The 14815-nt window shown below is 52.1% G+C and overlaps 1 protein-coding gene across 3 annotated transcripts in view; it reads right to left on the minus strand.

Annotated features, from left to right (window-relative positions):
• Positions 1-14286, minus strand: part of LOC147093029 (serine/threonine-protein kinase MARK2-like) — a 67158-nt gene extending 52872 nt beyond the window's left edge. For all 3 annotated transcript variants that reach the window (XM_085976357.1, XM_085976356.1, XM_085976355.1), the window contains exons 1-5: positions 14156-14286; positions 13113-13178; positions 11848-11918; positions 10972-11028; positions 9047-9283 (exon numbers count right to left, since the gene is read on the minus strand). In XM_085976357.1, coding sequence (XP_085832483.1) covers positions 9047-9283; positions 10972-11028; positions 11848-11918; positions 13113-13178; positions 14156-14183 — 459 coding nt within the window. In that variant the 5' untranslated portion in view covers positions 14184-14286. The remainder of the gene's footprint in view (positions 1-9046; positions 9284-10971; positions 11029-11847; positions 11919-13112; positions 13179-14155) is intronic.
• Positions 14287-14815: the final 529 nt, after the last annotated feature.

Genomic DNA, 14815 nt, shown 5'->3' on the forward strand with positions numbered 1-14815 from the left:
GGCAGAGCGACTACAAGAGGCCCCAGAGGCTCAGGTAGGCCCCAGTGCGGCATCGGCAGCGGGTGGAGGCGGAGCTGAGCGGCAGAGCGACTACAAGAGGCCCCAGAGGCTCAGGTAGGCCCCAGTGCGGCATCGGCAGCGGGTGGAGGCGGAGCTGAGCGGCAGAGCGACTACAAGAGGCCCCAGAGGTTCAGGTAGGCCCCAGTGCGGCATCGGCAGCGGGTGGAGGCGGAGCTGAGCGGCAGAGCGACTACAAGAGGCCCCAGAGGCTCAGGTAGGCCCCAGTGCGGCATCGGCAGCGGGTGAGGCGGAGCTGAGCGGCAGAGCGACTACAAGAGGCCCCAGAGGCTCAGGTAGGCCCCAGTGCGGCATCGGCAGCGGGTGGAGGCGGAGCTGAGCGGCAGAGCGACTACAAGAGGCCCCAGAGGCTCAGGTAGGCCCCAGTGCGGCATCGGCAGCGGGTGGAGGCGGAGCTGAGCGGCAGAGCGACTACAAGAGGCCCCAGAGGCTCAGGTAGGCCCCAGTGCGGCATCGGCAGCGGGTGGAGGCGGAGCTGAGCGGCAGAGCGACTACAAGAGGCCCCAGAGGCTCAGGTAGGCCCCAGTGCGGCATCGGCAGCGGGTGGAGGCGGAGCTGAGCGGCAGAGCGACTACAAGAGGCCCCAGAGGCTCAGGTAGGCCCCAGTGCGGCATCGGCAGCGGGTGGAGGCGGAGCTGAGCGGCAGAGCGACTACAAGAGGCCCCAGAGGCTCAGGTAGGCCCCAGTGCGGCATCGGCAGCGGGTGGAGGCGGAGTCGGGACCAGCGGGAGCAGCTCGGGAGAAAACCCGGCGACCAGCGAGGCCCGAGACCACAGCTGGGGCAGTCGGGAGAGCAGGAGGCCAGTAACTGCTGGGGCAGTCGGGAGAGCAGGAGGCCAGTAACTGGTGAGTTTAAAAGCTCACCTTTCGCGGGCTTTTTCTTTCACAGCTGGTGCAGTCGGGAGAGCAGGAGGCCAGTAACTCTTATATAGGTGGAGCTGTTGCTAAACCCGAAACACTACAGTGTAGTGTCTCCCACCCTTCCACCTCCTCTAACCTTTTAGGGGTTAGGGGAAGTTGAAAAGGTAGGTTCAATTTATTTTATTTCAGGAGCCTAACCTAGGTGGAAAAGGTTCCAGGACAGGAGGCGGCAGTGAAAATACAACACCAGAAAACAGGTAGGTGACTGGTTGGTGAGTACTTTCACAAACTTATTCTAAGTAGAATTCAATAATTAAGCTAAATCGTAGTAAATAAAAGGGTATTGTAAGGGTTAAGTCATGGAAGGGCAGCTCGGACCCGTGTCATGCTTCTCCTGTGCCATGTGGGAAATCAGGGACACTGTCCCTGACAACTATGTGTGCAGGAAGTGTGTCCAGCTGCAGCTCCTAGCAGACCGCATGGCGGCGCTGGAGCTGCAAATGGACTCACTCTGGAGCATACGCGATGTTGTGGATAGCACATTCAGTGAGTTGGTCACACCGCAGGTAAAGGCTAGCTCAGACAGTAAGTGGGTGACCAAAAGGCAGGGTAAAGGCAGGAAGGTAGTGCAGGAGTCACCTGCGGTCATCTCCCTCCAAAACAGGTTTACCGTTTTGGGTACTGTTGGGGGAGATGACTTATCAGGGGAAGGCACCAGCAGCCAGGTTCAGGGCACCATGACTGGCTCTGCTGCACAGAAGGGCGGGAAAAAGAGGGATAGGGCTATAGTGATAGGGGATTCAATTGTAAGGGGGATAGATAGGAGTTTCTGTGGCCGAGACCGAGACTCCAAGATGGTATGTTGCCTCCCTGGTGCAAGGGTCAAGGATGTCTCGGAGCGGGTGCAGAGCATTCTGAAGGGGGAGGGGGATCAGCCAGTTGTCGTGGTACATGTAGGTACCAACGATGTAGGTAAAAAGAGGGAGGAGGTCCTACAAGCTGAATTTAGGGAGTTAGGAGCTAAATTGAAAAGTAGGACCTCAAAGGTAGTAATCTCTGGATTGCTACCAGTGCCACGAGCTAATAAGTTTAGAGAGAGTAAGATAGATAAGCTAAATACGTGGCTTGAGCAGTGGTGCAAGGGAGAGGGATTTAAATTCTTGAGGCATTGGAACCAGTTCTTGGGGAGGAGTGACCTGTACCAAGGGGACGGTCTACACCTGAACTGTGAGGGAGCCGATGTCCTCGGGGTAATATTTTCTAGGGCGGTTCGGGAGGATTTAAACTAATTTGGCAGGGGGATGGGAACCTAGGTAGTGGAAAAGAGGGAAGTCATATGAAGTTAGAAATAGATGGTAGAAAGGTGAGAAGCAATAAGCAAAGGAGAGAAACACAAAGGGCCAAACTAATTCATAATGAGAGTGTGAAAAAAGCAAGCCTGAAGGCTTTGTATCTTAATGCTAGAAGCATTAGGAACAAGGTGGATGAATTAGTTGTGGAAATAGAGGTAAACAAGTATGATTTGATTGGGATTACAGAAACGTGGCTGCAGGGTGGGCAAGGCTGGGAACTTAACATCCAGGGATATACAATATTTAGGAAGGATCGGCAAAAAGGTAGGGGAGGTGGGGTAGCATTGCTGGTAAAGGAGGGGATTAATGCAATGGAAAGGAAGGATATTAACTCGGATGAAACGGAATCTGTATGGGTAGAAATGAGAAATAGCAAGGGGAGGAAAACGTTAGTGGGTGTGATATATAGGCCTCCAAATAGTAATATGGAGGTGAGGGAAGGCATAAAAAGGGAAATTAGAGAAGCGTGCGATAAGAGCACAGCTGTCATCATGGGTGACTTTAATTTACATATTGATTGGACTACCCAAATTAGTAAAAATTCTGAGGAGGAGGAATTCCTGGAATGTTTTCGGGACGGTTATCTGGACCAATATGTCGAGGAGCCGACTCGAGATCAGGCCATTTTAGACTGGGTATTGTGCAATGAGAAGGGACTTATCAACAATCTTCTTGTACGAGGCCCCTTGGGTCAGAGCGATCATAATATGATCGAGCTCTCAGTCGAGATGGAGAGTGAGGAAATTGAATCAGAGACTAAGGTCCAGAACTTAAATAAAGGGAATTACGAGGGTATGAGACGGGAATTGGGTAAGATTGATTGGGTGGTGTTTCTGGGGGGATTGACAGTGGATAGACAATGGCAAGCATTCAAAGATAGAATGGAAGAATTCCAGAACATGTTTATACCGGTTTGGCATAAAAATAAACCTAAAAAGGTGACTCAACCGTGGATAACGAGGGAAATTAGGGACAGCATAAAATCAAAAAAAAGGGCATATCAACTGGCAAAAAAAAGCACCAGACCGGAAGATTGGGGGCAGTACAGGATACAGCAAAAGAGGACAAAGGGATTAATCAGGAAGGGGAAAATAGAATACGAAAGTAAACTTGCAGCAAACATAAAGACAGACTGCAAAAGCTTTTATCGGTATATCAGGAGGAAAAGACTGGTAAAATCCCAAGTCGGTCCCTTGCAGTCCGATTCGGGAGCATATATAATGGAGAATAAGGAAATGGCGGACCAATTAAACTCATACTTTGGTTCTGTATTCACAAAGGAGGACACAAATAACCTCCCAGGAATATCGACAAACATAGGGACTAATGAGAGGGAGGAGCTGACAGAAATTAGTATCTCTAGGGATATGGTGTTGGGTAAGTTGAGGGGACTGAAGGCCGACAAATCCCCGGGGCCTGATAAACTACATCCTAGGGTACTTAAGGAGGTGGCCCTGGAGATAGCAGATGCTCTAAGGATCATCTTCCGGAACTCCATTGACTCGGGAACAGTACCCGTGGATTGGAGGGTAGCTAATGTTACCCCAATATTTAAAAAGGGGGGTAGAGAGAAAGCAGGGAATTATAGACCAGTAAGCCTTACATCGGTTGTGGGCAAAATGCTAGAGTCCATTATTAAGGATAAAATAGCGGAGCACTTGACAAATGGGGAAAGGATCGGACAGAGTCAACATGGATTTACAAAGGGTAAATCGTGTTTGACTAATCTGCTGGAATTTTTTGAGGAAGTAACTGGTAAAATAGATGGGGGAGAGCCAGTGGATGTGGTGTACCTTGACTTCCAGAAAGCCTTCGATAAGGTTCCACACAAAAGATTATCATGCAAAATTAAGGCTCATGGGATTGGGGGCAAAGTATTAACGTGGATAGAGAACTGGCTGGCGGATAGAAAACAGAGAGTTGGAATAAACGGCTCGTTTTCGGAGTGGCAGGCAGTGACCAGCGGGGTGCCACAAGGATCTGTCCTGGGACCCCAGCTGTTCACAATATATATAAATGATCTGGATCAGGGAATTGGATGCAATATTTCCAAATTCGCTGACGACACTAAACTAGGAGGAGGGGTGGGCTCTGATGAGGATGTCAGGAGGCTACAGTGCGATTTGGACAGGTTGGGGGAATGGGCGGATACGTGGCAGATGCACTATAATGTGGATAAATGCGAGGTTATCCACTTTGGGGGTAAAAACAGGAGGGTGGATTATTATCTAAATGGCAATAGATTGGGAGATGGGGAAGTGCAGAGGGACCTGGGTGTTCTTGTGCACCAGTCACTGAAGGAGAGCATGCAGGTGCAACAGGCGATTAAGAAGGCAAATGGTATGTTGGCCTTCATATCAAGGGGGTTCGAGTATAGGAATAGGGATACCTTACTACAGCTGTACAAGGTGCTGGTGAGACCGCATCTGGAGTATTGTGTACAGTTTTGGTCGCCCCATCTGCGGAAGGATGTTCTTGCCATGGAAAAAGAGTGCAGCGGCGATTCACCAGGCTGATACCTGGAATGGCGGGAATGACCTACGAGGAGAGATTGAATAGTTTGGGCTTGTACTCACTGGAGTTTAGAAGATTGAGAGGGGATCTCATCGAAACATATAAAATTATGGCAGGCCTGGACAGGCTGAATTCAGAGAGAATGTTTCCAATGGCAGGGGAGCACAGAACCAGGGGCCACAGTCTAAAAATAGCGGGCAAATCATTTAAAACAGAGATGAGGAAGAATTTCTTCACTCAAAGAGTGGTGAGCCTGTGGAATCCCCTGCCACAGAGGGCTGTGAAGGCTAATTCAATAAATATTTTCAAGAGAGAATTGGATATATTTCTGAAGGCTAAGGGGATTAAGGGTTACGGAGAAAAGGCGGGGACGGGGTACTGAACTGGTAAGATCAGCTATGATCTCAGACGAAGATCAGCCATGATCTCATTGAATGGCGGAGCAGGCTCGAAGGGCCGAATGGCCTACTCCTGTTCCTATCTCTATGTTTCTATGTTTCAGTACTGCCCCTCCGACACTCCCTCAGTACTGCCCCTCCGACACTCCCTTAGTACTGCCCCTCCGACAGTGTGGCCCTCCCTCAGTACTGCCCCTCCAACAGTGTGGCCCTCTCTCAGTACTGCCCCTCCGACAGTGCGGCGCTCCCTCAGTACCGCCTCTCCGACAGTGCGGCGCTCCCTCAGTACCGCCCCTCCGACAGTGCGGCGCTCCCTCAGTACCACCCCTCCGACAGTGCGGCGCTCCCTCAGTACTGCCCCTCCGACAGTGCGGCGCTCCCTCAGTACTGCTCCTCCGACAGTGCGGCGCTTCCTCAGTACCACCCCTCCGACAGTGCGGCGCTCCCTCAGTACTGCCCCTCCGACAGTGCGGCGCTCCCTCAGTACTGCTCCTCCGACAGTGCGGCGCTCCCTCAGTACCACCCCTCCGACAGTGCGGCGCTCCCTCAGTACTGCCCCTCCGACAGTGCGGCGCTCCCTCAGTACTGCTCCTCCGACAGTGCGGCGCTCCCTCAGTACCACCCCTCCGACAGTGCGGCGCTCCCTCAGTACTGCCCCTCCGACAGTGCGGCGCTCCCTCAGTACCGCCCCTCCGACAGTGCGGCGCTCCCTCAGTACTGCCCCTCCGACAGTGCGGCGCTCCCTCAGTACTGCTCCTCCGACAGTGCGGCGCTCCCTCAGTGCTGCCCCTCCGACAGTGCGGCGCTCCCTCAGTACTGCTCCTCCGACAGTGTGGCGCTCCCTCAGTACAGCCCCTCCGACAGTGCGGCGCTCCCTCAGTACTGCCACTCCGACAGTGCGGCGCTCCCTCAGCACTGCCACTCCGACAGTGCGGCGCTCCCTCAGCACTGCAATGGGAGTGTAGGCCTGGCTTATGGGCTCAGTCCTGGAGTGGGGCTCCAGTGTGGTCGGGTTGAGTGGCGGTGTACGTCACACCATACCTAGCGCGCAGGAAAGCACAGCCGAAGTCGGAAACAGGAGTCTGATCAGAGTGGCAGGAGTTTGTATTTGGTACAAGTGGAATATTAACCGCTCTACCACCAAATTACGAAATGTTGTTTGACGTCAGCCGTGGCTCTGTGGGTAGCACCCTCGCCTCTGAGTCAGAGGTTTGTGGGCTCAAGTCCCACCAAAGGACTGGTACATACGATCTAGGCCCCTAATCCAGTGCAGCACTGAGGGAGTGAGTGCACCGCTGGGGTGGTGCAGTCCTGTGGACAAATTTGAAGAGGAGGGGGCAATCCGCCCCGCCCAGTGTCCTTGACCAACATCACCAATAAACAGAACAGATCCATTACTGTTTGTGGGATCATGCTGTGCAAATAAAGCCTGCCAATTTCGCCTGCATGAACACTTCCTCCACTTCAAGGTAATGCATCGTGTATGAAGCTCTTGAAAGGCACCATTTAAAGCAGAGTCTCTTTTTGCGATAACTCAGCGACCGTGCCTATCCACACTTGCTAATTATAATCCTATTCAAAAGGAGGCTGTCATTGGCCACACTCCCACACACACACGGCCAGCCGAGCCCTCACACCCCCTCAGACTGCAGACTCCCTCGCCAACAAGGACGTGTTAATTGCAAAGTGAAAGGAACTTGCACGGGCTGCTACAGTAAGAGAGTCAGCCTCGCACACATACAGCCTCAGAAACAATCAGACCATCATCACGGACGAGGGAGGCCATTTGCTCCCCCACTGCCACTCTCGACTGTTTCACAAACGATTCCAAGGCGATGGAAGCAGATTCAATAGGTAGCTTTCAGAAGGGAATTGGATAAACACTTGAAGGGGAGTGGGGAAAGGGCAATGGGAGTGGGACTAATTGGACAGCTCCTCCAAAGGGCCGGTACTCCATTTCATAAAAAGGATATAGAGGCACTGGAGAGGGTGCAAAAAACAGATTTACTACAATGATACCAGAACTGAGAGGTTATATCTACTCAGCAAATACTGAACAGGCCGGGGCTCTTTTCTCTAGAAAAGGGAAGAACATAAGATGTAGGAGCAGGAGTCGGCCATTCGGCCCCTCCAGCCTGCTCCGCCATTCAATGCGATCATGGCTGATCCAATCTTGGCCTCAACTCCACTTCCCTGCTCGCTCCCCATAACCCTCGACTCCCTTATCGTTCAGAAATCTGTCTATCTCCACCTTGAATATATTCAATGACCCAGCCCCCACAGCTCTCTGGGGAAGAGAATTCCACAGATTCACCACCCTCGGAGAAGAAATTCCTCCTCATTTCCGATTTAAATGGGTGCCCCCTTATTCTGAAACTATGCCCCCCAGTTCTAGATTCCCCCACGAGGGGAAACATCCTCTCTGCATCGACCCTGTCGAGCCCCTTCAGAATCTTATATGTTTCAATAAGATCACCTCTCATTCTTCCAAACTCCAATGAGTATAGGCCCAACCTGCTCAACCTTTCTTGAAGACTGATGGGTGACCTAATAGAGGTCTTTAAAATTGTGGGTTAAATATAAGATCGTCACTAATAAATCCAATCGTGAATTCAGGAGAAACTTCTTTACCCAGGGAGTGGGGAGAATGTGGAACTCACTGCCACAGGGAGTGGTTGAGGCAAATACAGTAGCTGGATTTAAGGGGAAGCTGGATAAACACACGAGGGAGAAAGGAATAGAAGGAGATGCTGATGGGGTGAGATGAAGAGGGGTGGGAGGAGGCTCGAGTGGAGCAGAAACACCGGCACGGAGCAGTCGGGCCGAATGGCCTGTTTCTGTGCTGTAGATTCGATGATTCAAAGCTTTGTAACTACCTGCTGACGGCCACACCCCCCCCACCGAGTCCGACTGATGATCTGTGGGTTTAATTTCTGCAGTTTTGCTGCTCCAGCAGCCCGTGGCAAAGCCCACGGGGAGAGGTGTGCCGGGAAACCACTCTCTGGAAGCGGCAGGCAGCAACCTAAAAGTGCCGGCAGGGCCGCGGAGTGAAGAAAATCCAGACTTGCAGGTCGATCAGGGTTTGCTGAATAATCATTTTGGGCAGTGTATTTATTGAAAGGGCAGGGCCACGTCGATTGGTTCTGGAGGGGCTCGGGTCAATCGGCTCTTGTAGAATCACAGAACGATACAGCGCAGGCGGAGGCCATTCGGCCCATCGTGCCTGTGCCAGCTCTTTGAAAGAGCTCTCCAATTAGTCCCACTCCCCCCTGCTCTCTCCCCACAGCCCTGCACATTTCTCCTTTTCCAGTATTTCTCCAATTCCCTTTTGAAAGTTACTATTGAATCTGCTTCCACCGCCCTTTCAGGCAGCGCATTCCAGATCACAACAACTCGCTGCGGAAAAACACTCTCATCTCCCCCTCTGGTTCTTTTACCGATTATCTTCAATCTGTGTCCTCTGGTTACCGACCCTCCTGCCACTGGAAACACTCTCCTTATTTACTCCATCAAAACCCCTCGTGATTTTGAACACCTCTATTAAATCTCCCCTTAACCGTCTCTGCTCTAAGGAGAACGATCCCAGCTTCTCCAGTCTCTCCACATTAACTGAAGTCCCTCATCCCTGGAACCATTCTAGTAAATCTCCTCCGCACCCTCTCCAAGGCCTCGACATCCTTCCTAAAGTGCGGTGCCCAGAATCGGACACAATACTCCAGCTGGGGCCTAACCCAGTGATTTATAAAGGTTCAGCGTAACCTCCTTGCTCTTGTACTCTCGGCCTCTATTTATAAAACCCAGGATCCTGGAAGTTTTTTTTTTTTAAATGGCCTGTCCGAGTACCTTTAGGTTCTGTCCGTCAAAGGGCAGTGAGCCGCTCACGAGCGTGTAGAGGATCACTCCGAGACTCCAGACGTCCACCTCTGGTCCATCGTATTTCTTCCCCTGGAAGAGCTCTGGAGCAGCGTACGGGGGACTCCCGCAGAACGTGTCTAATTTGTTACCGAACGTGAACTCGTTACTGAAGCCAAAGTCCGCTATTTTTATGTGCATATCTCCGTCTAACAGCAAGTTCTCTGCCTGGAGGAGGGGGGGGGGAAATACATGAATAAAAATGGGCTTTGCAGCAAACCCACCGGCGAAACACAAAACTCGAAAACTTTAAAGTATATGCGCGCTCAAGAAGGGACGGGACGACAGCAAGGCAGTGAGCACCAAGCGCATGCTGGTCAAGCTGTTCCCAAGGTTCAAACAGGCCACCTCATCTCTCCTCTAACTCAGGACCTCAAAACTGTGGAACCCCTCGCCCCTCCCAGTCTCTCCATCAGCTTTAAAAGCCCAAGCTTGCCGTCGTGTCCCCACAGCGCCTCGATCTTCCTCAGTTTCCCTCTCGCACCTTCGTGATACTCCGCACTTCCGACCAGGAGCGACCACTGAGGTCCATCTGATCAGCCCCAATGTTTGGGAAAATACCCTTAATGCTGCTCTAACCTCTCGTACCCCTCGATAACGTTCTTGGACAAGTTGAGGCAGGCACTGCTCCAGACGGATGAACCCAACCGGTCCCAGCCCCAAAGCACACTGGGAGCCCCGACTGTATCAAGGCTTTCCCCTGTCCATCACCCCCACTCTGCCCACAAAGAGCTGCTGAACGAGCGGCGAGTTTCTCTGGCAGGTCTGTGCTGGTGACTCGTGTCTGGTCAAGGCGATACTGCCCAGACTCAATTCAGTTCAAGCTGCCTCGGTTCAACCGAAGTCGCAATCAGCTTGAAGCTGACCAAGGGGGGTGGGTCAGCGGCCATAGAGGAATGCTCCCTCTGCCCAGTACGGGCAGCAGTGAGCAGGCGGCTGGCAACACAGAACACAGCACGCCACCCTCAGTCTAAACACAGTGCAACCAGCCTGTAATCACCACCTTTCAGACCCACCAGTTGTTCAAAACGACTTGAAATCTGATTCATTCATTTATTTTCAGCATCGACGTGGGCAGGGGCTTGTGACGGACAGGCAGCTTGTTTACAGTGGCTACTTCAGGACCACAGGAACAAGAGGAGGCCTTTCAGACCCTCAAACCTTCGAGAGATTTCCGCCACCCTTTGTGTGGAGAAGTGCTTCCCGACATCACCCCTGAACGGCCTGGCTCTAATTTGAAGGTTCTGCCCCCTTGTTCTGGACTCCCCCCACCAGAGGAAATAGTTTCTCTCGATCGAATCCTTTAATCATCTTAAACACCTCGATGAGATTACCCCTTAATCTTCTAAACTCAAGGGAACACAAGCCCAGTCTGTGCAACCTGGCCTCGTAATTTAACCCTTTTAGCCCCGGTATCGTTCTGGTGAATCTGCGCTGCCCCCCCTCCAAGGCCGATATATCCTTCCCGAGGGGCAGGGCCCAGAACTGAACCCAGTTACTCCAGATGGGGTCTGAGCAAGGCTCTGTACAGCTGAAGCATCACTTCCAGCGCTCGAGATAAAGCCCAACGTTTCATTAGGCGGAAGGGCGCACAGTGCCCGGGGAGTCCGACAAGGTTCTAATGCCCTTCTGTGATACAGCTGCCCTTATAATCAATCCCCAGCTTGCTGCAAGGAGGATTGAATCAACCCGTCCACATAACAAGCAATGCACGCCAAAAACAATTCACTCCATGAAGCAAGGCGCGATATTAAAGACAACTATTACCGCTAAACAAATCAGTACAGCCTGAGGTCACCACGTATCACAGCGGGTGACCATGGCGAGGAGAAACAGGCAGGAAGTGCGGCCCTTACCTTCAGATCCCTATGAACAATGCACTTCTGGTGACAGTACTGCACAGCAGATACTATCTAGAAAACACAAGCAGGAGAAACATTGTGACAGCGGATCAGTAACGAGGTCCTTCCCCAGCTGCCCAAACCACATTAAAGCCCAACGCCCTCCAAGATCAGGTTGGACATCAGTGAGTTCACCAACATCCCAATGCCTGGGGCTAATGGGATTATTACTGAAGCTCTCAGGGGCCTCCTTACAATCACTACACCTGCAACCTACTGATGACATCACCAAATGCAACTGCAGTCGCAGAGCCAGCTTTGGCCAGAGGCTGTACCTACACCGTGACAGTTGACATAGGAAAATTGAATGGGAAATGACGGCAAGGTAGTTTACAATGGGAATTGACAGAAGAGCGTGACTCAGTGTTGAGAGTTTGGGTTGGCAACATCCTAGCTCGTTAATAAATATTTACCGTATAGACGAGCGTAGAACTATGAAGTGGCAGTGTCTACTGTTGCTCAGTGGGTGAACGATGTGGTATCGAGCCAGTGACCTGGGCGGTCCCACATTTGATCCTCACCCTGATCTCAGCCGAGGGCAGCAGTTGGCCTCAATACCCCTGGGGGAAAAAGAAATGAGCTGGGGTTCTTCTTCCTATTTAGTGTCGCCATTGGTGGAAAGTCGACACTCAATGTCTGGCTTCACACGGCTGGGGAAGGGGCCGGAGAGACGGCTGGAAGGTGCTGAACGGGAGCTCTGCAAGAACGAGTGGAGGAGGGGAAGAGAGAGGTGGAAGCACTGATAGGAAAACGAGTAACCACAGTTTGACAGAAGCAGGCGGTGATTAGACGGGAGAGTTGATTATCTCGGCTCGCAGTGTCGGCACTGACCTGTCTAAATTTTGCTCTCGCTTCTTTCTCTTTCATTCTTCCGTGCGCAACTAAGTAATCAAAGACTTCCCCTGCCGGAGGACACAAACACGGGTTAGACATGGAAATAACACACAAGAACCGGGCTGCACAGCAAGTTACAACAGGTAGCTGGCAGAGTGGCACAGAGTGCCACTGCAACACAAACCGGGGCCGCTCTCACCACACTGCCCATTGATCCGCACACAGCGGCTCCCCGGTCTGGGCACAGCTCTCTGCGGCAATCAGTGCACGGTGACAGGCTAGGAAGTGAGGTTCAATGGGGGATTCACGGTGCCGAGGTGTCTCCAGCATTTGCAACGATCACCATCCGCTTGCCTCTCTCTCACTCTCCTCAAATGGGCCGCTTTCCCAGAAGGACGGAGGCTGTGGACTGTCCCTTGCTCAGTGACCCATCGATTTAAGCTCCTCAATGCCCAGGGTGGTCTCAAACCTGTGCTGCTGTCCAACGCCTGTTGTGTAAGAACTCGGAGCAGGAGTCGGCCATTCAGCCCTTCAATAAGATCATGGCTGATCTCCAACCTCAACTCCACTTTCACGCCCAATCCCCATATCCCCTTAGTTCTCACAAATCTATCGATCTCTGTCTCAAATATACTCATCGACTGAGCAACCACAGCCCTCTGGGGCAGAGAATTCCAAAGATTCATAACCGAGTGAAGAAATTCCTCCTCATCTCAGTCCTAAATGGCCGATCCCTTATCTTTAGACCACCCCCCCCCCCGCAAAGCCAGGGGGAAACATCCTCCCTGCATCTACCCTGTCAAACCCCTTAAGAATTCTAGACATTTCAATGAGATCACCTCTCATTCTTCTAAACTCTAGGGAATATAGGCCTAGTCTACTCAATCTCTCCTCATAGGACAATCCCCCCATCCCAGGAACCAGTCTGGTGAACCTTTGTTGCACTCCCTCTATGGCAAGTATATCCTTCCTTAGGTAAGGAGACCAAAACTGCACACAGTACTCCAGGTGTGGTCTCACCAGGGCCCTATATAATCGCAGTAAGACATCTTTACTCTTATACTCCAATCCTTTTGTAATAAAGGCTAACATACCATTTGCTTTCCTAATTGTGTCACACATTAATCGCACCACACTGCGAGTTTTTCACCCTATTGTGTATGGTGGCGACACCCAAACCAAGCCCAGTGACAACAATGGGAGCACTTTCTGGGGCAGTGACTAACACGTCAGACACAAACACAAGCCGCTACGATACTCACCCCCACTGGCATATTCCATCACTAAATACAGGGTTTTTTCCGTTTCTATAACTTCAAATAATTTAACTGCAAGAGACAGAAGAGAAGAATAAATCAGGTCAAAGTCTCACCTGCGGTTAAATTAATTTGTGCGATGGGAAGGTTCCAATCTCCTGGAGAGAGGGCGGGTGAAATACGAAGCACACCACGGGTCTGAATTCCAAGCCCGGTTATGTAGCCGAGGTTTGGCAGCTGCTGGTCAGGTCTGCGTGCCACAACTAGCGAACGGGCCATGTACGATTAAACTGCAGGCTCGTGACTGAGCAACCCCACCGCCTCCAGTCGGGTCCCGAGAGACTGTGAATCCCTGAGGGGGGTTCGGATTAGAGGGGGCGAGTGGTGCTGCTGGGCGAAGCAGGCGGCAAGCATTGCCCCGCTCTGCTCCCAGGGGGAGTGCCGGCTGCCTCCGGTCGGGTCCCCAGAGACTGTGAATCCCTGAGGGGGGTTCGGATTAGAGGCGAGTGGTGCTGCTGGGCGAAGCAGGCGGCAAGCATTGCCCCACTCTGCTCCCAGGGGGAGTGTCGGCCGCAAGGCCCCTTTCATTCTGACTGGAAGGTCAGCTACTTTTTGATGGCGGCCGTTTCCATTCGGAGGCCAGCACGTTCCACCAATACCTCGCTTAAGACTACGGGCTGGGAGTGGGACCAATCAAGGCTAGAATAATTCCAGCCCTTCCCCAACCAACCAGGGACTGCTCAGTCGCTGTTTGACGTGGAGAAGTGGGCTGGATTGAACTGCGTGTTGGACACCTCCACCGTAAGGATTGGAATCCATTGATTGGAAGAGATGGAAGACACCAGGATCAGGGCCAGCCTGGCCGATGGCCGTGAACAGTGAAGGGGCAAGGTGAAATGGGACGGGACAAAGACAGCTGGCCCCACACCAGAAAAGGTACAACACCTCGCCCCGCACTGGACAGTGGGAGACCTACAGCAGAAGGTTTATGCCCTGGAGAGTGGCCGGTTCGACTGATAGTGCAGGTAAGGTTGGAGAAACGGACTCACCTATATTAGGATGATTCAAAATCTTCATTATTCGTACTTCACGAAACAACTAGAAGAGAACAAAAACAAAGTTAAAATGCAGCCCTTGTGCCGTAGGTATAATATATCACGAGTCTGCACACACGACCTGTCTACAAAACCTTACTTGCTGTTGTCACGATTTGGTCATACGTTATGAAGGTCAATGGCCAGCGTTATAATGAAACTGCCTATGTCAACATTCTATGTCACGCTGTAACGACACCATCCTGCCAGTGGTGGCGCTGTAATGCTGTGTTTTGCACAGGATGTCAAACTCTGAAATGGAGACTGTGCAGCAGAACCAGACACCCATAGTTACCTCGCTGGAATAGGAGGCAGCTTCTCTGGGCCTACTTCTTCTTAGGCAGTCCCTCGGAACCGAGGATGACTTGCTTCCACACTAACAATGAGTTCTCAGGTGACTGATGAGTCCAATGCGGGACCTACAGTCTCTGTCACAGGTGGGGCAGACGGTGGTTGAAGGGGCGGGTGGGTGGGGTGCTTGGGTTGACGTGCGCTCCTTGCGCTGCCTGCGCTTGGCTTCCGCTTGCTCCCGGCAAAGAGACGCGAGGTGTTCGGCGCCTTCCCGGATGCTTCTCCTCCACTTTGTGTGGTCTTGGGCCAGGGATTCCCAGGTGT

Source organism: Somniosus microcephalus, unplaced genomic scaffold, assembly GCF_052327205.1.
Source record: "Somniosus microcephalus isolate GS21.2 unplaced genomic scaffold, FLI_Smic_1.0 unresolved_chr2, whole genome shotgun sequence".
NCBI classification, from domain to species: Eukaryota; Metazoa; Chordata; class Chondrichthyes; order Squaliformes; family Somniosidae; genus Somniosus; species Somniosus microcephalus.